Genomic DNA, 23353 nt, shown 5'->3' on the forward strand with positions numbered 1-23353 from the left:
ATGTGAGGGACGAGCAGTAGGGTGTCAACAACAACACATTCACTGTGGGCACTGACAAGAATGTACAGGTTTTCTTATTAACATCAGAAGCCACTCCTACAAAGTCACCAGCATGATCATTTAATTGTGAACCAAACAAGGATAACACCAAATGAACACACCAGACTGCATGGAAAAGGCCACAAGTCCTCAAGCCTGCACAAGACCTCAGTACAGGCAATGGAGAAGAGCTGGGAGCAGAGGAGGTGGCCTTTCCCAGGGAAGAACACACCAATTGATTGTTCATTGCCAATGGTCAACCCTGAAAAGATTCAGACAAGTAACGTTGCATGGAATTAAAAGGCTTTATTTGGGGATGTATATGTATCTCTCTGTGTGTATATATATATATGTACAGATACATATATGCATGCAGTAACAACTGATGAAAAGAGGGGCCCTGATGCTGAAGGAGCAGGGAAGGGTTCCAGGAGGGTTTGAGGGGAGGAAAGGAAAGGGAGATTATAATTGAAATATAATCTCAAGGACAAACAAGAATGCTCATCCTGTGACTCCCATAAGAAATGCCCCCACAGGCCAGTGCGTTTGAACACTCGGTCTCTGGCTTGGGTGCTGTTTGGGAAGGTTGTGGGGCCTTTAGAAAGGGAAGCCTTCCTGGAAGAAATGAGTCACCAAAGACAGGCTTTAACACTGAATGGCCTCACTCCTTGTTCCCTCTGCTTCCTGAGGACAGATGCAATGTGACCAGCAACCACCCGCTTCTGCCGAGCCTTCCTGCTCTGATGCACTGTGTCTCTCTGGAACTGTAAGTTAAAACAAATCCCACCCTTCCTTCAAATGCTTCTTTTCAGGCAACTGGTCACACTTCCTTAGAGAAAGAAAACAAAAGAAAACAAAAACCTAGAGACAAATCCTCCAGACCCTTGGCTCCTGCACGTTGGCAGCCAGCAGCCAGCAGCCAGCAGCCAGCAGCCAGCAGCCAGCAGCCAGCAGCCAGCAGCCAGCAGCCAGCAGCCAGCAGCCAGCAGCCAGCAGCCAGCAGCCAGCAGCCAGCAGCCAGCAGCCAGCAGCCAGCGACTATCAAAGGGTGGTCTGAGCTAAGTCATTTAACAACCCATCATACAATGGAGCAAACACAATACCTAGGGACAGCATGTCAGGTAAAAAACTCGTGTGAGTGTCCTTGAAAAATGGCTGTGTGCCAAAAGCTTCGTTGTCAGCCTGTGGTGCTCTTGGGAGGTGTGAGACTTTTAAGTGATAGGTCTTGGGGGTTGGTTAGGTCACTAGAAGTATGCTCTTGAAGGAGACTGGGAGCCAAGCTTGCCTTCATTCCCTCTATCCTTCCTTCCCTCCTGATTCCTGCTGCTGTGTGATGAGTAGATATCCCCTGACACCATGTGCTGCTATTGGCTCAAAGCAACAAGGTGGAGTGACCGTGAGCTCAAGTCTCTGAAATTACAAACCAAAATAATACTTTCCACCACAGAAGTTGGTGATCTCAGATTTTGTCACAGTGATTTAGAGATGACACAATTTGAAGCATGGTCCTGCCAACTCTCTCATGCATTACTGTCATCATTGTCGTCGTCGTCGTCGTCATCATCATCATCATCATCATCATCATCACCATCACCATCATCACCACCCCCATCATCATCATCATCATCATCACCATCACCATCACCACCACCCCCATCATCATTATCATCATCATCATCATCATCATCATCACCATCACCATCATCACCACCCCCACCATCAACACTGTCTCCATGAGGCCTCTTGTCTACAAACACAGCATTTCACATACCCTGAATATGTTACCCCATCACATATTAGAAAAGGATACATCCTGAATTACTCTTACATAAATACTGTTTCAGGTACTTTAACAGTAAGTAGGAAGTAGGACTAGGAAGGAAGTAGGAAATAGGGCTCTTGGTAGACCCAGAAATTTGTGTTTGTCCTAAGTGATTAAATTCAGGTTGGGGTACCTTTAGAAGAACTGACCATCTATCTTCCATTTGTTCTGAGCTCCTAGATACCCCCAACCCCCACAAAACAGGAAGGTCAGAGCTTTAGTCTGCTAGAAACCAGCAGGGTGACGCATACTGATAGAGTAGTGTGGGCATCATGACAAGTCTGTCCTCAATCCTAGGAATCAGGCAAGCCATCTAATTTAACTGCAAAAGAATGTCCACAGCCTAGCAGAGCAGGTAATGGGAAGCCGCCTCTGATGGTTAGCCTTGACTGCCATCTTGGTTATGCTGAGAAGTGTGTAGGACAGAGATGAACTGAGCCTCTAGGTATGCTGACAGGAAGTTCCCGAAGACTTAGCTGAGGAGGGAAGACCTGCCATGAACACAGTGGCACAACAGGTAAAGCCTTTGCAGGATTTAATCTCTGCTTCCTGGTCACCATGGTGTGAGCTGTGTTAGTATTCTGTCTAAACTCCACCTCCACAGTTACCTGGCAACAGCCAGGTAGGCCTGGTCCACTATAAAAGTAGCTGCTTGCCCCTTCCTCTCTCTCTCTCTTACTCTCTTTATCTATTACCATTTCACCTCTAGCCTTTCTGCCCCCTCCTCCCTTCTCTTCTTCTTCTCTCCATGAGGTCATGGCCAGCCTCTACTTCTCTTCTTCCTCTTCTCTCTTCTTCTTCCATCATCTTCCCCGCACCTTTGCCTTATGTCCTGAATAAACCTCCCCGTCTTGGAACCATGTGGTCTGGAGTGGTCTGAACTGCAGTCGGACGGCTAACAACTAACACTGGTACATTGGCTGAGATCGAATACTTTGGGAACCACTGTGCTACGGGCTGCCGCAGCCGTTCGCCGCTGTAACCGGGAAGGACTGACACTGTGGCCTGCCTCTACAGCTGCCACTTCGGCTGCGGCCCACCACGTGGTGCTCCACCATGTGGGTTAGGCAGCCAGCCAGGCCTACACAGACCTCGAGGTTCCATTTTCCTGGTGAGCTGTATTTTCCGTGCCCCACCACCATGATGGTAGGATGTGGATCAAAAATGGAAGACGTTATCATCATCAAGTCCGACTGAAAGACAGTGTAGACTCTGATGGGAGAAGCCCGGCACTGCAGCAGCAAGTGAAACTCCTGTCTATCAGGGAAGACAGGGACTCCAACCAGAGCAGGTCTTCAAAAACAAAACAAGGCTGCTCTTCTCATCTCTAATGCCTGCTGTTAACACCCACCCACACACCCCCAAGTTTCCAAACAGAGCTATGCTTGCAAACAGCGAATTCCTTCTTATGCAGTTACTCCTCTCAAATACCAACTTGCTGTAACTTTCTCCTTTAATGCCGATTCTTGACAAATTAAAATACAATAACAGGAGTGTAATTGAGCATTTATTGTTTATGAGTTCCAAAATGAGGCTAATCAGAGAGTGACTAAACCCCAGCGTGGGCTCTTTTAATAGGCATGTTTTAACATACAATAACCAGGATATTTTATTTAAAATTATTGTAGAAATGTAGAGTCTGCTTTCTGGATCTGAACACGACAAGAAACGACATTTATCTTGAGCCCAGCATGGGCTGGCCGATCTGTTTTCTTGCGGTGTGACAAACTGCATCATTGGCTTGAGGAAACTTGAGTATCTGAGGGCTGTGGGGGTGGCTGGAGGTTGCTTGACCTCCAGCAAGTGTGCCCATGATCTCGTTGCTGGGGAGGAGGGAGCAGGAGGATCCTTGGGTTAGCTGCCTAGCCACACTGTGTTCCAGGTGGGAGGAAAAATGAGGGAGACACCCGACTTCCTTTGCAGGTTTGTGTGCACGCACACATCCACCCAACAACCAACCAAACAATCTACCTACTTACCAACCAACCAACCAACCAACCAACCAACCAACCAACCAACCGGATGGAAACTAGAATATTCATCTGCAACTCCTGCACTTCCATTCTGCCTTGCTTCCTCTCCCAAGAGAAAACCTGCTCTGAGTCTGATGCTGCTTCTGCAATGACCTTTTCATCTCTGCCTGGCTTGGTACTTGAGGAATTAAAGCTGGATCACTAAACAATGTGGTGTCTTCAGAAGCAGACAGGATGTGCGGATCATGGGTAAGTGTGAGGCAGGGACCTTGCTGGGTAAAATAAAGACAGCAAGCTTATTTTGATATGCAAATACCACTCAGCTACCCTTCTCCATGTTAGCTGCAGAAAATGCTGATCGAAGATAAAAGAGGGGAAAAAACCTTTAACAAGGCATGAGGGTAATTCAAAGCCAAGTACTTTTAAACAGCACTTAACAAGTCCCTGGGGCCCACTCAAGAGCCAGGCCCCCCGGAGGTGCCATCTCCCGCCCCTCAACAGCTTGAAAAAGTAGTAATTGCAAACCTATTTGCATTTTTCTCCTCAACTTGTCCACGCTTATCATGTGGATCCTTTTTTCCAAGCCGGCACCAGAGCAAAGGGACCCGTTCGTTCGGAACGCGCCAACAGCTCGGCAGCCACGCTCGCTCGCTGTCCCCCTGCACCGTGCCTGCACCTTTGCCTTCCCCTGTTTTTTACATTTTGCTCCTAATTACGTTGCATCTATTGCCGTACACTTAATTAGCTGCATTAATGTGATTTCTTTTCACATAGTCAAGCAATTAAGAGCTATGATTGAGTTTCATTCAATTAGCCTCAACAAACACGCTAATTGATGTCCCAGATGCAAATGAGGTGCAGTGAGAGACCGGCTTGCAACTGAGAGCCATGTCAGAGACCCAGAGCTTTCAGCTTGCTGACAGAAGCACAGTTTAACGTGGCTCCTGCCTTCTGTAGGGTGGCCTTAGGAGAAAGACGAGGGGCCATTAGCGCCTCTGTGTTCCAGATCATTCCAGATATTGAGAATTCACTGTTTGGCGGTTGTACAATGTGGACTCACACTTCACAGTTAGGTGTCCCTGGATTGAAAGGTGATCAGCTGGGTAACATTTGGCTGCTGCAGACCGAGTACTGCACAATTCCCATCAGCAGACAGTTACAAGGCTGTCAAGAAAATTTCCCCCAAGAACCTCAAAAGCAATCCCAGCCATCCCCGAGCCTTCTATGTGCGTGATAGCCTAGATGGTCTTCAGTAAAGGGGAAGTTCATCTTCGTCACCTCTGGGGCATTTGGCACTTGAGTTAAGCACAAAATACAGCAATCCATCAATAGTCCCTAAAAATATTCTTAGCAGATCGATTCTTGCTGCCTTGCGTCTGGAGGTTACGTTCAGATGCCTGTGAAGGATGGCTGGCTGATGTGGTCACGGGGTTAGCCAAAGCAGTTAACATGATCTTAAAGCCAGAGTGAAATGCACAAACTATGATCTGTACCCCCAAACTATGTCTACCACAACACAAGGCCTGGGAGCACCCCAGCAGCTCTACTTGCTGCCAGTCCAGTTAAGAGAATCAACCAATGCCATTTTTGTTCAACAAATAATTTTAAAAATAATTACAATGCTTGAAGACAAATGGCAGACAAAGTAAACCTTTGCTGCTGCAGTTAAGACTTTCCCCAGTATGCTCTGGCCTCTAAGTATACAATGTGTTGATAAAGTTGACACTTTGCTACAATATATAATAGTTTGTTTCAGATAACTTTTACAGACATATAATTTGTTTTCTTTTTAAATTACATTTATTATCTTTATTTACTTTATTCACCCCCCCCCCCCCCCGTATGTCTCTCTTCCTCCCCCCCAACCCTGTGTGTGTGTGTGTGTGTGTGTGTGTGTACACGCGCACACGTGCGTGCCTGCGTGTGTTGCATAGGTCCGAGGGTGACTGAATTTGGGTCCTGGCAGCAGAAGCCTCTCCACCTGGTGAGCTCCTCCCTAGCTTTACTTCACTTAAATGCACAGCCACTATAACCAAACCATTCTCCTCCTGTGGTTTAGCTTAGCAATCTTTAAAGTGTGACCCTCCATGCCTGTCAGGGGATCCAGAAGTCAACCAACAGTTCAGAATGGCTCTAGGAAGGTAATTTGCTTTTTTTTTTTTTTTTTTTTTTTTTTTTTTTAAATAGTATTGCAATTTGTTCTAATGTTGCAAGAGTGACAGGGCAGTTTACCTACAACAAAAAGCTACTTTCATTTTCTGAATTTCAACCAGCAAAGCCTTCCTTCAGGTCTGACAGTCACTAGGTGACTCTTTTAAAATTGCCAGCTAAACTAGCCATTTGTTTTAAAAGTGAAGCAATGTTTTCACTTAACACAAGTACTCTCACACAAAGGGTATAGTTATCTCTCAGGACATTAAAGGTATTTTCTTGAAAAAAAAAAAAAAGAATAAAACAAGTCCTTCAAGGAAAATAGCTGGCAGTATTAGTACATAATGAAGAAATCTGAGCTCCCTTGCAAAAAATTAAAATAAAATAAAAATTTAATCCGTTATTTCTCGCTTGTCATGAAATTGGCATCTTTCCAATACTGAACATTTTCTGAAAAGATTTGTGATGGTATTAATGCAGTAACTGGATATTATGGAAGGAAAGGAAGCACCATTGTTTGGAAATCTGCACACTTCACTTCAGAAACATTGCTGTGCTGAAATGGTTATTGCATGTTGCTGTGCACATGGATGCTGTGCACATGGATGCTATGCACATGGATGCTATGCACATGGATGCTGTGCACAGGCATATGTGGATAAAACACACGAAAAGTCATTCACTGTGCTTTGGTGTATCATCAAAGAGCAATACTCAGGACGAGCTGAAATGGTACTTAACATATGTCTCCCTCTTCCGCTACGACTATGTGAGTCGATGCCTTATACCTTGAACAAAATTGTCAGGTCTTAAAAAGGTTTGGAAAAATGAAAAAGAACATTGCTACTTCATAGCTTTCTTCTGGAAACTACTCCTGTTTATCTATGGGAGGGGTCTCTTCTTGCATTCTGCCATGTGGCTTGCAGGGATTAAACTCAGGAGTCAGGCTTGTCGACAAGGGTCTCTGCCCATTGAGCTAGCTCACTGGTTCATAAGACTATTACCTACCTGAACACAGAATGTGTGGGTCCTGATTTTAAATGAACTTCAACATTTAAAACTTTTGTTTGAATGCTTGACATGAAGAAAAGACCCATTTCCTATTTTCACTGTACTTTGAAAATGTCCAGGTTCAGAAAGGAAGCCGTAGTTCATTAACTTCTGTTTAAAAAAAAAAATCTCCCACAAAAAGTGTGTTTAAGAGAAGCCATTGTTAGATACACTGCTATTCCCAAACTCCATTTAATATATTTTTCAAAGGAAACTAATCCATAAAGACAGATATAGCAGCAGCCATTCACGGAGATCAAGCACATATGAGAGTCCCACACGTATGAATGATAAACAATAGCCTCATGCATAGTCACAGGCAGAGGAGAGGCGCACACCTAAAAATACCACGGAAATGCTCAAGGACTACGAAGGATCTTCTGGCCACATCCTTTCAGATCATGCAACTCAAAGACCACAATTTCTCCTTCTCTCCAAAGGGTCCCAGTCACAATAGCAAGGTAGGAGGCAGCTTCAAAGCCACAACATTTCTATGAGGAATAATTTTGTTTCCCAAGACAGCTGACAGAATTCCAGCGCTCTGCTTTTACAAGAACCTTCTTGAAGAAGGACATTTCTCAGTGCATGTGCACCTGACCCTGGGCCATTGAGGGAACAAGGCAGCCACCAAATAAGAGTCTCACAGTGACTGAGGCCAAGGTATCAGTTTGCCCTGGTGAATGCCTCATTGGTCTGGGTAATTACGACACTCTTGGTAGCTGGTAGAACCTGGCTGGGGTTCACTGGCAGCATACTTTCCCTAAGACAGTACAAGGGCAAGGGCCGGCTTAACCCTGCACGTCAGCAGGGTGAATCTCTCCCTTCTGTTCACTATTGCGACTGGCATCCAACCATAATGGGTGAAATTCCAACATCAGCCCAGGGGGATACATTATTGTAATATAAATCTAAATAGCAGAAAATCCCACAGTGAATTATGAATATACCTTTGGCCCCTTGATTGTATCCGTCTTGATTGACTTACTCTACTGAGCATAACACTGCAAGAAAGAGTCTTCTCATTTTAAGTTCAATTGAACATTACCCAGTTGTAACCCATGCGTGCTCAAACTTAGCCTGTGCCAGACGAATGCTTCCACTACGTGAAAGACTGTCTGTCACTTGAGGAGCTGCAGGCATCTCTGAGGGCAGGGCAGGTTTCACCACGGCAAACTGCGTGGGCAGGGCAGTGCTAGTGGAGGACTTTAGTATTTAAACACTGGTAGAGTCCTGGGTCATTTTAGCATCTGCTCTACAGAAATGTAGAGCACAGTGCTGTCTGGCTAGCCTGGACGCCTTTAAGTCTTCAGATTGTTATTGAATATACTGTCTAGAAGAGACACACTGTAAGAAAGAACAGCAGGCTCTTACAGCTGAGGGTACCATGCCTCTAACCCATGTGACCTAAGGGGGCACTCAAAGGTCCCACTGGAGGCACCACAAATTTTAAGTACTTCCAATTTACATGAATCCACATAGGCCTTCTTAGGCCTCCTGCTGTCAGAACTCTCTGGGAGCCCCTTTCTCAATGCTCCCGTTTCCCTTCCTGCCTACAGGGGTAGCTGACAGCACCACAGACAGATGCAACTTGCATGAAGGCAATGACTCATGATTTCCAGGATCTTCTCTCCCACACTGAGACCAGAAGACAACACGGCTTCTCCAGATGAGAGGACAGGCCTCCACCAGGTAGTCCAAGTGACTGTTAGGGACTATCACCACTTTCTCACTGTGTGGGGCAGGTGACTTCAGCATCCTGGTCCATGCAGCCAGTCTTCCTGCGGTGTGGGATGATTGCTGTGAGGTTTAAGCTGAGGCTATACACACAAAAGGCTTAAAAAAGTACCTCACTCTCAATAACTAAAGGCCCTCACTACTTCTGCCCACTGGTCCTCCCTCTCCCACTTTATATAGCTATTTCTCTAGCTGAAGGTGTTATTCCCAACCTTCGATAGCAGTTCCGACATGAGAAGCCATTAGGGGTGACTCTGAATCCACGTTTCACTTTACAGTACAGGGGAAAATCCCTCGAAATGCTGACATTTCCTACTTTCTCTCCCCTCCTCTTTTTGGTGGGGGAGGCATGTATCTGGCAGTCAGACATTTTTATTGCAAAATGCTGTCTGGAAAAGATGCAAAGTAAAACCTGCTAAAATGCAAGGGCAGAAACCCCCCACAAAACTAAGGGGGAAAAAACAAAAGGCCCCTTCCCTTTGCTTATTGAGTTCAGAGGCATAACAGGCTGCACCCTGCAGCAGACGGGAAGCTACACTAATTTTAAAGCCATAAAAGGCTATCAAGTGCCCTGCGGGGCAGGAGGCTCTGAAGCTGTGGCACCTAAGTAAGCCATGGTTCATTTACTCCGTAGCTTAGCCTAATGTAATCATCGGCGGTTTCTTAGCCTAGAGTTGTTAACAGGCGAGGAGCCGCACAGGCAGCCCTCCCAGCCACTGAGGGGGCTGCAGCTAGATTGCTGTTGATTAGAAAATTTTTCAGTTTTGACAAGCACTTAATGAACATAAATCGCACCTTGATTGGTTTCCTTTTGGGGCCACGGGCACACCTGAGCAGAAGAGAAGGGGCCTCGCCAGCGCCACCCTGCCATACCTTGCGAGACCCTAGCAACAAGCGGGCAATCAGGTTATGAGCCATAGAAGAAAATATTTATAAAATAGAATAATGAAATTCAATCTATCAGAGGAAGAGGGAGAGCATTTGCTACCCCCCTCGGCCATCCTTTCCCACTGAGACCTCGGTGGTGACTGTCACCACAGGAAAACATAGGGTTTTGATTTATCTGCTTTTCTGGGGAATTTCTGGCTACAATTTGTAACACTAAAAGGACCCCCAAAGGGGGGAGTGCGAAATGATACAAATTGGGTACAAAGGATAGCCACTACTATGTGAACTGTCATTTGGTATATCAGTGTTTCCTAGACTCTTCTAGAAACTTAAAGACTTGGAATCATGAGCCACACAGTGAAGTCTGTGTTCACATACATGCTCTCATGCTCATGCCCTCTCCCTCTCCCCCTCCCCCCACACACATACACACACACACACACACACACACACACACACACACACACACACACACCTACCTACCTTCATTTTACTAAAACAAGTAAGAAGACAGTTTCCCTGCTCAGGAACCAGCTCAGCTGGGCTCTCAAGCATCTGTGACTGTCCGGTCTTCCTCAATCAAGGGAACCTTTGTTGTGTTTATAAAAAGATAAAGGGGGGGGGGATATGTTCTATGGAGGTGTGGTAAGGTATGAGGGAAGGGGGTGTCTCAGTGGGCCCATGCAGAGGCATCCCTTCTTCCTGAGGGACCAGCTACACAATGATATAGAATAGGGTTTATAAAGGGCATGTGGGGTAGAGTTAACAGGGTAGTAGAGGCAGGGAAGGGAGGTAGAGACTGGCCATGAGCATGTGGAGAGGGGGAAAGGGAAGCAGAGAAAGAGCAAGAGAGCAAGAGTTGGGATGGGGCAAGCAGCCCCTTTTATAGTGTGTCAGGTCTACCTGGCTTGTTACCAGGTAACTGTGGGGCGGAGCTTAGACAGAATGCTAGCAACCTTCATCAACATCAAGACAGCTGCAAAGAGTGAGCACACATTTTGGCCATTGCGTTTACATAATCTGATGTGTGTATGATGTGTGCTTGTGTGCATGTAAATGTTCACAACCATGTCGTGGTATATGTGGAGGTTAGAGGTTAACCTTGAGTACATCTGACTTTCCCCCTTGAGAAAGTCTCCTTTTTCTCAATGACAGTACATCAGGTTAGTGGCTCAAGAACTTTGGAGAATCTCCCATCTCTGCCTCCATCAAATGGAAGAAGTCGTGAATTACAGATGTGGCCCACTGGACCTAGCGTTCCATGACTTCTGAGGATTCGAACTCAGGTCCTCACACTGCACACAAAGTACAAAGTGTGCCTTCTCCTCAGCTTCTCTTTTATTTTTAATCTGAAATGGTGCCCAAGACCTGGAGTGGGATAAAACAAATTCTTTGGGCAGAATGAAGCTTTGACAGAGACTCTACCCATGTGTATGAAGAAGCCTGGGTCTCCCAGGGGACCCTTAAAACACAGACGCTGTCACAGCAAAGTCACTCCAGGGGTGTGACACTGCTTAAACACACAAGAAATTTAGAAGAATGACAAAAGTATTTACCAGGTCACCCAAAGCAAAGGCAGGAGGCCTCCCCTTTCCCATGGAAGACCATGTGTAACCATGGGACAGCTGTGGAGGATTCTGGATGGCAAAGGGCCTATCAAGACACCATGATTCATGAGGGAACCTGGAGAATGTCCCATGAACATTTCTCAAAGTAGGATTCTGGAAGGCTGGGCGGCCTCACAGTTACAGACATTCCTAGAGTCCTCTCACAGGTCGGGTTGAAAACAGTTATCTCCAGCTCCGAGGAGTCATTCCCATGCTCCTCCACTGCAGCTCCGCACGGTCGGGTTCTCTAGATGGAGAATGTATGAATGCAACATGCTATGTCCCTACCATGGAGCATTCGTGCACCTTTTCTCTTCTGCACGGACCTGAGACTTGGACATGCCAGTCAGCCGAGCAGTTGACCAGCGAGTGCCTTGTCTGTCCAGGATGGCACATTCCTTGAGTAACAGCTATTACTACAATTAAAGAGCAAAGTGAAGCAGCCTCCAGATCCTCTCCATCCATCATATCCACTCCCACAGAACAGAGTCTGTACAAGGCTCTGGCTTTTTCCTGTGGCTTTAAAAGCACCACTGAGTGAACTCTTCCCCTGTGACTTCAGAAACTCTAGCTCTGAAGACTTATGGGCAGGTGAAGTGGCACAGAGTCCCACTCCTACCCACCCACCCATCTACCCACACATCCATCCTCGCTCCCCATCCCCACCTGCTCCCTCAGCCCTCCACTACTTGCTCACCTCTACCTACCCATCCTACCTCCTACCACCAAACCATCTTCTTTCCCGAGTATCTGTCCCTCTACCCAACTGTCCGTCCCACGAACCCACCCACTGCACCAGTTCCATCCACTCTATACATTCACCCACCGAACCAGGATGACACCCTTGTGGAAGTAGAGAGCTTGCATGGTAATGTGATATCTGAAGGACAACGAATAAAAAGATGAAGCTATCATGGGGAGAGAAAAGGCCAACACAGAAATGACACTCTTCTCTAGAGAGATGGCAGGCTGCAGAGAACTTACAGCAGGAGGCTGCTGCTCTAAAGAAACCAGGCAGAAATGGGGCCTTCACATGACTTCCGACATATTCATGTAAGAAGAGGGTTACAATTTCCCTCCAGGCCCGGGGTCATGGCTGCATACCATGGTTGGATCATGTGGCAAGGGAAATGTTTACTGTATGGTGTTTGGAAACAAGAGAGAGCTTCAGAAAGGTGCTGGGCCCAATGTCCCCTTCCAGGGCCTGCCCCTAATGACCTAGCTTTTTTTGTTTTGTAAATTAGCCCTCATCCCTTAGAAGTTCCAGCTCTTTCCAGTACAGTCCCAGGGCTGGAGACTACATCTCCAACAAGGCTTTTAGGGGACATTCAGCAAAGCACTGAATGAATGCCACCCGCAGTGACAACATTCACATGTCAAGGACCTGGATGTGACACCCACCATGAGCTTATAGACAGGCCTCTTCCAGAATGTTAGATAGCATGTGCTTCAGGAGAACACAGGCTTCTGCACACACAAAGATGGGCCTTCATCCCAACATGGAGGAAGCCCTTGTTCCCAAGGATGCTCTCTTGAGACCCAGAAAAGCCACATGCTCTACTTTCTGCCATCCTCTAAAACTCAAAAGTAGTATCAGTTGAGGTATGGTCTGTCATTTAGAAACCTCTTCCTGTCCAAAACGAGGTGTCCCAGGCCAGAACAATACTTGATTGCTGGTGGCAAGATCCAACCTTTCATTCTTCCACGTTATGGCTGTAACATCCTAATCTAACTCTGAGTGAACTCTTTGTACTGTACTAGTATTTTTGAATGGCAAGACGTGTGTGTGTGTGTGTGTGTGTGTGTGTGTGTGTGTGTGTGTGTGTGTGTGAATCCCACCCCACTAAGTGACTCTATTATGGATCACCCTGTGTGCACATGTTGTGGTCAACAATATACATGGTGAGGTCTGGAACCCAGGCCATCTTGGATCAAGGACATCCAGTGTGACCACACTCAGGGCAACACAGTCCCTAGGCAATGAGCAATGCTTGTGTAAACCACTTGCTAGGGAGATGGCAGTGAACAGTGCAGAGCCATGGTACTTACTCATGAAGAAGCAAGATGGGGGAAAAGAACCCCCGAAGCAAACAACAACAGCAATTGCCAAAATAACTCACTATTCAGAAGTGACACAAACTGAAGCTATGTGTCACCAACATGACTGACTGACTAAGCTCATGTCCAAGATACAGGAAGGCTAGCTGTTTACTGTCAAATGGCTTTCCATGTGGGAACAAGAATAAGGTCTTTTGAACCTGTGATCTTGCCGAGGCGGAAGCTGCTCTGATTCCGGCATGGTGCTGGAATCCAAGGGCCTTGAGTGGAACTGCATGTTCTATACAGGAAGTGGGAGGTCCATGCTGGCAGATGTGGGATGTAGTGAAGAGGCATGATCAGAGATTCTGCCTCCTCCAACCTCAAGTCTCCCTGTGATAAACGGCCAGTGTGCTCTACCTGCAGGGGGTGCTGTGAGAGGAGCAGCTTACTAAGGCAGGTTCTTTCCCTGGGAAGAAGACCTAGTTAGGAATCATCTCAGATCCCTTTCTGATGTGTCAGTCAAGCAGCTTCCTGTCTGCCTGTGAAATCTGGAGCTATTAAAATCTGAATTCTGATGACAATTTCTAGTGTAGCTGATCACTGACTCAGAAAAGCACCAGACTTAAGGCTCACAGCACACGTGACCACCTCTTGCTATAAGCACGGCCTCAGCTACCTAATCTCTAATCGGTCTATAGAGTAAAAGGTATTCCTTCTAGAGCCTGGTTCCAAGTTTGTCTATCAGGAATGAAAAACCAGGGCTGATCTGGTTTCAAGAGCGTATCAGTGAGGAGGAGAAACAGATCTGTAGAAGGGGAAAGCAATCCATACAGACTAGGCTGGCCTGATGCATAGGGAGGGCTGGCGACAGCTTGCCCCTTGCAAAGAAGGCAGAGCTGGCCCTGACTGTGCAGTGTGCTTTCTCACACAGGGTCCCATAATGTCACGTCCTTGGTTTGCAGGGCTCATTCTTACAGCCCCACTTAGGAAGTCTACCACACAGAGCCGACTGCAAGAGGAGTATTGTCAGCCATGCAAGAGGCTGTTCCCCGACAGACACAGAAGATGAATAGGTGGCCATGCTGCGATGCAGAGCCCAAGGGCAAAGGTTCTTTCTCATTATCCCTCCACTTTCCATCATGGTGCTCCCTACGGCTCATAGTTAAGTCCACAGAGAGGGAACCTAAGGATCTCAACACATTGCTCTGAATCCACACCATCAGGATCCAGGAATAAGCCTTAAATCCAGGAGACCTTCATATATATCTCCTCCTCAGGAAAGATAAATGCTTTGAGCCTTGGAGTTCTTGGAGATAAGTGATCTAAGATTTCTTTTTATTAATTATTATTTTGTTTCATGCTTATAAGTGTTTTGCCTGCATGTGTGTCTGGGTACCACATACCCAAGGATGCCAGCAGAAGGTGTTGGATCCTCTAAAACTTGAATTAGAGAGAGCGTTGAGCTAAGATCTTCTGGTATAACAGCCAATGCTCTTAAATCAGAGCAGAGCCAGCCAAGATGGAGATGCTGATGATGAACAATCATCATCCTCAATTTAGAAAGAGAAACGACACAAGAGCAAGCCATTGAGTCAACAGTTCAAGGCACGGCAGCGTTCACAGAGCCGCTAGGCTCGCTCTTGGTTGCTTCAGTTGGGTTTAAAAGCCTGAAGCTGTCAGGACATATGCTCCAGTAGAGGTAAGCAGCAGACTTGACTTGTCAGTGCTTGTGCAGGCAGCAGATAGCCCGCATCTCTTTATCATGTCCATCCCTTTGCTTAGGATGCCCTCAGTCTTGAGGAAGCCAGGACAGCAAGTTGCCTGTGAAAGCATTCATTCTTACCTCGGTTGGGTGTGCTTCCTGTTACCTAATCTGGGTTCCCAGGTTCATTCACTCAGCATCAGCTGAGAGGGAAAGAGGAAGAAGCTGAGTGGGTTTTGGGGGACCCCAGTTTTAGGCCCAGCATGTAACTAAGTGACCCCCTCAGCAGCTTTAGTCTCCGGATGGCCTTTTCCTCGGGGATCCGGCTACATTAGCTTTTCATTTTGCTCAGTTTGGTGGAAATTTCTGGGCCACACACTCCAGAGGGTTGGAAGCCATCCTGAGGGCAGCATCTCCAAACTTTCTACCTAGTGAATGACTTTCTGTGTTCCAGAAAAGACAGCTGTCAGCCACACTCAGTGACACATTGTATAACAATTATGGCTAGTGTAGGGTCTAAACGCCAATGTGTTATCCTCCAACTTCTAGACAGGTCATGCAGCTCATGGCCAGCACTGACCCGATGCTGAGCACGCTGTACTGGGACACTTTCCCAAGATGGCCTCTGGTTTCACCATCTGGAGCCCCATGGGGTCCTGTAATATGGTGGCCATCAGTCTGGGAACCACTGTTTTTCATGGGGAAGCACAGAGGCAAAGTCTGCCATTACATGCTTCTGCAGTGCCTCTGCCATCTCCTCTCCACATACAAAGCAAGAAAAACCAGGGCCTTGGGAGAAACTAGGAGAGGTAGCAGAATGGGCTACAGCTAAGGTACCACTGGACAAGAGTGTTCTTCTGGAGACAACCACTAGGCTCCCCAACAGAAAACAGGAAACTGAGTAGTTTCCGTCCGTATATTACATGAGGACAGAGGTGATATGGTATAGTCCAGGCTAAATATATGGCAGAGAGAAGGTGAGCCACCAGCCACATTTTACTCAGTACTGTTCACCAACTTCCAGCTTTGCTCTCTGACACACATGAAGCACCAGAGCTGGTAAGACCAGAGAAGTCTTTGGTCTGACAGGATCTGAGAAAGAACAAGACCTAAGACAGGGCAGGCCTCCTTGTAGACTGGGCTGCTGCAGGGTAGGGAGGGCCCAGAAAGGCTCAGCTCTGTGTGCTAAGGGATGGAACCTGAGGGTAGAAGAGTTGTGGAAGCACACAGTGCTCAGCACAGTAGCTCTGGAAAAGCCCCGTTACAGGTGGGTCTCCAGGATCAGACATCCCATCCTCCTGCCGTCAAGGCCACCTGGAGAATCAAATCCATTCCCAAGATAAGCTCCACATAGAGCCACACAAAGAGGCTATATTCCACATCCAACAAAGAATGTCTATCCACACACGAATACAACTGCACCTTAGAATATACCAGAACCTATGAATACATGTATAATATGTATCTTGTATACATACATACATACATACATACGTGTGTATGTATATACACACACAAACACACTGACAACAAAGACACACTGATACAAAGACACACAGACACTGACAGAAAGACAGAGACACACCCCGCCCCTTACGATGGGGCTATATACCAATGTACCCAGTCACACTGAAAACACCATATGAAATGTCCAACTTAGCCCAACCCATCTGAGTCCCATGCAGGACTTGCTTGCAGCAGCCTGCACCTGAGTAAACTCATCTAAGACAGGCTCTGCTTCATAGTCACATGCTGACCACCTTCACTGCTCTGCTTAGTGTGGTACTGAAAATGGCAGGGTTACTGTGTTGGAATGGCTTCATGACGATGTTCTTTAGTGTGCAGGGGAAACGCCTCTCCCAAAAGGCTTTTTGGGAAGGTAAACAGGTCCCAGGAATCTGACATGTATCCTCAAGCCAGTAATATCATATAGATAGACCCTTGAGCTCTGCAAACTGATTACTGGGAGTCTATCTTAAAGAAACAGGTAAGGATGAAAGAGATATCAGGAGAAAGCCCATTCAGACTTACTTGTATAATAATGAGGGAGGTCAAATTCATTCATTCATTCATTCATTCAATTGCCAAATGTTTCATTGTGTTTTGAGACACTGTCGAACCACCCAGACTATCAGCCATGCAGTGGTATACATGAGCACTATATAAACATCAAAATGGTGCCCCATATTTGCTCTCACAGAAAAATGAATGTAACTTATCATTGGAGATGGCTGCAAGATGTGTTCCTGTGTGTGAAAGCACCAAGCCCACGTGTAGAGATGAATAGGTCTGCACTCTCAGTACACACAGTCAGGGAACACATTCAATTTCCACTCAGTATGCTTAAACTTTTTTGTTAACAACTGCAATTTTTTAAGGATTTCAATTTTGCTTGATAGAGTGGCAAAACCTAATGATTAATTTTCAACCTGTGCAATTCATGGAACTGAAACAAACAGTTCCACCTTAAAAGTGCTCTCCTATGGACATAATGACTGGATACCTGCCAGAGTAAAACTGAGTCTGCTTTTGGAACCTTACAGAAGTCATGAAGGAAGCGCATGCTAAGGAAAAGTTTCCCACCTTCCAAGCTGGCACCTGTGTTTTACATGTGCATGAAAACCGTGGTGAATGACATCGAGGCCTGGCTCTGCTCTCAGGCGTTCAGGGCCGAGCCTGGGTTCAAATTCAGCTGTTGTAGTTCAGGTTTTCACAGACACTCTCTTGGCTCAACCCCGTTGCCACTCTCATTTAGGATGCTACTTCAGAAGCAATGTGTACTGTAATCCACTGCAGAACTGAGAGCCCTGGATTAACGGATGAAGGGGAGGGAGTCTGAGGGCCTGGCTGCCTTATCTACGTCTCAGGGGATTTAATACCACTGTCCTCTTCACGTGAAGGCAGAGGGCTGGCCTTGCCTTGCTACCACCTCTAACCCACGTACTCACATGTAAACTGGGGTGGTAGGTCAGCACACCGTTGTCGCACAGGGTGACGTACTTCTTTTTCCACTCTTTGTTTAGTGACTTGCCACTTCGCTTCAGCAGCATGCCCTGCAGGGGAAGAGGAGCCAGATGAAGGTCCCACGTAAGTGGAGAAAGGTGTACACAACACAAAAGAATTCAGAACAACGTAAACTCTCTTGTGGACTTGTATTTCTGGAGAACATTATCCCTGCTTTTAGATTTAATTTGGGTTTCCTTCTCTTTTATATTCAACATTATCTGTGATATTTGAAGTTTAAACTTTGTAATAGACTCTTCTCCTTCACTGCTGATTGACAGCTGCTGTGAGCATCCTGGCTGTCCGTCAAACGGCCCACAGAACTGAGTCAGATCGCGTGGGAAGTACCTAATGGAAAGATGCCTTTATTCTTTGCTTGTTAGTTTTTGTGACGCTGGGAAGTGAACCCAGGGCCTTGCACATTCAGGGAAAATGCTCTACCATGGCCCAGCCCCAGCCCCAGCCCAAGCCCATCCTACTCCAGCCCCAGAGTACCATTTTAAACACAGAACTTAGATTGCCTTCTCTGATAAGAAGGCAGCAATGATCGTCTCTCCATAATTTTATAAATACTACAATTCCATGTTACAATTTCTTTACAGGATTTTAATTTATTCAAACTGTAATTCCATTTGCAAACTTTAGTAACAACACTGGGTGGGTGAGCAGTGTGTAATTCACCTCGATCGATTTTTAATGAAGTCCCATTAAGATTTCTGGGAAAGCTTTCAGAATTTGAAACTAACCTATTTTGGAACTCACGTGTGGCCTAGCCTTCCCTGACGGCTGCTGCGGACATGTGCCTGGTCTAACTGCCAATTCCCAGCAAACCCTGCACCTGTTCACTGGCATCCCTGGGTGAGGACAATGGATGAGCAATCCTGAGTGGGGGTCAGGCCAACACTCCAGCCTTGGGCTCCCCTTCTTCTCAGCTGCAGCTTTCCTGCCAGGCGTGCTCACGCCTATACATTCTGACTCTGTACAAGTGCAGAGAGCTCTTGTCCATCAATAAACTGCCTCAATTATGATGGCTGAGAAGGCACGTGCCTAACACTAGCTAATTAAGACGGTCTTAGGAAGCAGGAAGCTAAAGGTTCGCAAATACACCTTGACCCCTTAGGGACACAGAGAAAGCTTCCACTGATACTGTTCTTCCCCAGGAATCTCAGTGAGGGAGGAAATCAGGTCAGCCTGCACAGGAGACAGGAAGAAGCTCACTTGTCAATTACCAACACACAGGATACTGCTCTGTTTACTCATATCATAAACAAGTTTCAAGTCCTAGCCTGGGGATCTTGTACCTGTTACTGAGCGATCTGAACAACCCACAAACGGACCTTTGGAAGGCCATGGCTCTGTAGATCTTATCATATAAAGAAAGCATGTGACAAAAAGTAACCTAAGGGAAGATGTTTATGCTGAAAACTCAAGCAACATAAGTTCCACTGTGTGGTACAAATGGACAGGAGAGAGTAAGTCACCCCCAGGGACACAATAATAAACCAACATCCTCTAAGCCCCACGGGCAATTCCCGTTCTTAACCCAGCAACACAAGACCACACCCAAGTTCTCCCATGGGCTCATTTTCCCATCATCCACTTCAGATGGAATTTCAACAATACAGAGGGCTGGGGGTCACTGCAATGTCACTAGAAGATCAGGGCTGCTGCAGGCTTCGGAAGGCCATGTCCCTTCCTGCTCAGGCAAGAGCCTGCAGATGTCTAACACGACTCCTTTGGGAGGCTCGTGGACACTTTCATGAGCCAGCCCTATGCTTCTAATTATCCTTTCACTAGTGAAGGCTACAGAGAAAAAGAGGAGAAACTGGCCAGGCCAGAGGCATGTGGAGAGGCCCTCACATTTATCTGGGGAACTAAAAGAAGTAATGTATTTTTTAAAAAGACTTTCTTTTTGGTTTAACATTCATTTATTTATTATTTGTATGCTGTGTGTGCAAGAGCTAGGTTAGTAAACAATCTGCAAGAATCAGTTCTCTCCTTTTACCATGTGGGGTCCAGGGATTGAACTCAAGTTACCAGACTTGGCAGCAGATGTCTTTACTTGCTGAGCCATCTTGCTGGCTCTAAGCAGATCAATTTTGTTGCTAGAAAAATGATGTCACTAGGACAGAAAACATCAATGTCGACAACTGTGAATAAATTATCCTGCTCCTTGGAGGTCACTGCTGCCTTACTCCACTGTATTAGCTCAACACTGTCAGAGGAGGTGGGCCTGAAGAAGACTGACCTGTCTAAGGACCACCTCTTTCTGCCTGCCTGCCTGCCTTGGCCCCACTGAATTAGTAATATCTCCTACTTCTGCCCTCCAAGGTTATAGGAGAGACTGAGTGCCCCAATTTTCTTGTTCACGTATCCTGTCTGTGGCCAGCACAGTCTTGAGGGCCTTCTCCTTCCATGGGCTAAACATTGGCCTAGTATCTGGCTTCCCTGAGCACTGACATGCTCACTCTCTCTTGCTCACCACCAACCACAGGCCAGAGGCAGCAAAGGCAAGGAACGCAAGGTTCCCCCTGTAGACAAGACTCTGGGTCACACAGGCAAAATCATACCTAACTACTGTGAAGGGGCAGACCTCCCATTCCCACCATTCCCTAGTTTTCAGCCACAGTGAACAAAGCTGTTCTCACAGCAGAAACTATGAGTGTCTCAGCCATTCCCTGACCCAACACCCATAGCCTGAAACTAGCAGCTTCCAAAGCACAAATAGAAAGGCTGGATGCCTAGCATCCTCATTGGGCACTTGTGACAAGGGGTTCCCTCTGGAGAAAAGTAAGATCACATGACTGCAAGGAAGGCGAGTACCTCTATTTCACAGCTCTCCACAATTTTCAGAGATGTTCTTCATCTACTAAGAAGTTCCAGCTTAGCTAAGGAAAAGGACTGGATGGTCTTTCTTTTCAGGTCAGCCTGGGGACCCTCCTGACTCTCAAGCTTCCACAGAACATAATGTATTCAAGCTGGGCACTGTAGTGAATGCCTTTAATCCCAAAGATGGGGCAGGAGAGGCAGTCAGACATCTGTGAGTTCTTGAGTTCTAGGACAATCAGGGCTAAATAGTAAAACTGTCTTAAAAACAAAACAAAAGGTAAACAAAACAACTTACAAAAATACCATGCCTTTAGAGTAAGAGAAAGCAAGGTCACCACTCTATTGGCTGCAGAAAATGCAAAAGCATTCCTTAAAATGTACTGCATATGGCTCCAGAGGAGAGGGTTCTAGTGGCTACCCTGACAGCAGGCAGGAAGAACATGTGTGTGCATGACGGAAATGAATCTCTCTTTCTACAAGCAAACTCCAGGGGCAGAGTGGACAGGGCTGAAGAAGCTAGATGGTCTAGGGAACCTCCAGTGTGTCACATGCCTCTGCTGTCTGGGTGCAGCAGAGAAATGAAGGGTAAGCTAGCTCTGTCCTGTCCAGTTGTCTCCTCAGTATAAAAAACACCAGACTTGCTTCAGAAAGCTTAGCTGAAAATACTGGCAACATCTCAGATTTTTACACAGAACATGTATCAGTTTATCCTGTGCACAGGATGCTTGCAGGAAGGCTTTCTGTTTGAGACTTCCAGACAAGAGTCCTGGCTATACCAGATACTGGTTTCTTAGTGTCTGAAAGCAAATATGGAAGGACTGGAGAGATAACATGGCGCAGGGGTGTCAGTGCTGGGCCACAGGCTGCATGAGAACCGCAAACAACATGAGAGTCACATTCCAACACACAGCAGCAGCTTCCTTGATAGAACAGGTCTCCATAGCACACAGTCCCAGATGAAGCCTCAACCTGACAGCCAACATGGGACTGGCCAAGCAGGGACACCCTTGTGGCACATCTCAACCCACACAGTGTTGTTACTCAAAGGTCTCTCAAACACAAGCCATTTCTGTTAAGAGCATTACCAGGCCTGGAGATTCTAAAACTGTGAGATGCATACGGTGACCATTTTCTGGCCTCAGACACAGAAGCAGGGCAGAGTCATAATACAGTGAGACAAGACCTATAACAAAGAGTGGCCTCCTTCTTGACAGCTACACACAGAGGCTGGAGGAAGACATGATGTGGCTCCTTCCATTTCATGAACCAAATGTACGCCTGGCTGTGGGATTCTCTTGCAAAGATCCAGTTTTTAACAAGTCCTAGCAGCCTTTTTGGGCCCATGTCAACAACAGTTGTCCCCTAAATTGATTCCACTTTTTAAGCCCATGCTCATTTGATGGGGATATAGTCAGAATCATCAATGAGCCCCAGCTGACGATGTCTGGGCATTACATGATTACACACGTCTTTTTCTTCCTTCTCCAGTTCACCCAGAGTGGTAATCACTGTTTCGGTCTACAGAGCTAGAAGGTAAACTATAAAGCTCTGCTTCTGCTAGAAGGGTGTATGTTGTACCATCTCTGCTTATGGTCCTACAAGCTCTACTAGGACATAGAGTGGCCAGGGAGTCTCAGGGTTGACAAGGCCTGTGGTGGGCATACAGTTCCATGATCTGCCAGCCTGAACTCTCACCCATCTCTGACAACCAAGACAAAGTGGCAAGCCACACAAACAGTTCATTTTAAACTTTCAAAGGACACAAAGCCACAGTCCCGCCAGCCAGAGGATGACAGAGGCCGGAAGGCTCCTGGCTGTCTAGACACAGGCAGGCGGCTCCCATCAGTGAGTGCAAATGGCCCTTATGATTCTAAGTCTCTTTGAGTGGCTGTAACCTAGGGCAAAACTGCACGGCAGTACGTCAAGATGCATCCTTTGTCCATCTCTCAGATGACAATCTGGTACACGTGAAGACAATCCTCGCTTTAGAGGGTTCTTGCCGGCCAGCATAGCCATCCATTTGAGAATGCTTTCTTTCACTGGGGGAGGAGGTTGCACCATTTATTTGGATATTGTAAGTTTCAGGACAATACAGGGTTTCACTCAAGGCACTACTTTGTTCCCTGCATATACAACCATTAGTCTCCAGAAAGCCAGAGCCCACAAGCATCTGCCTCCAGAAAGCTCCAGAGCACTAACACATTGTGTAACTCCATCATCTCTCAGTGACTCAAGTCAACCCAAGGCATCAAGGAACAGACCCTGCCCATGAACATTTAACACTTGTTAAAGCCAGTAAGAGGGCTGGAGAGGGCTCAGCAGTGAAGAGCGATTGTATATCTTTCATAGGACTCAAGTTTAGTTCCCAGCACCCACAGGGGATGGCTTAGTCATCTGTACTTCCGGTTTTAGTGAATCTGACTTCCTCTTCCAGCTCCTGTCAGAACTTGCACTCACATGCATCTACCTACATAAACAAACATGATTTTTTTTAAATTAGTAAATCTTTAAAAAA

The 23353-nt window shown here is 46.5% G+C and overlaps 1 protein-coding gene across 15 annotated transcripts in view; it reads right to left on the reverse strand.

The window, feature by feature from the left end:
• Agap1 (ArfGAP with GTPase domain, ankyrin repeat and PH domain 1) overlaps positions 1–23353 on the reverse strand; it is a 435962-nt gene that overhangs the window by 152206 nt on the left and 260403 nt on the right. For all 15 annotated transcript variants that reach the window (XM_034521738.2, XM_076914829.1, XM_034521740.2 and 12 more), the window contains one exon: positions 17955–18059. In XM_034521738.2, coding sequence (XP_034377629.1) covers positions 17955–18059 — 105 coding nt within the window. The remainder of the gene's footprint in view (positions 1–17954; positions 18060–23353) is intronic.

Source organism: Arvicanthis niloticus, chromosome 17 (assembly GCF_011762505.2).
Source record: "Arvicanthis niloticus isolate mArvNil1 chromosome 17, mArvNil1.pat.X, whole genome shotgun sequence".
Lineage (NCBI taxonomy): Eukaryota > Metazoa > Chordata > Mammalia > Rodentia > Muridae > Arvicanthis > Arvicanthis niloticus.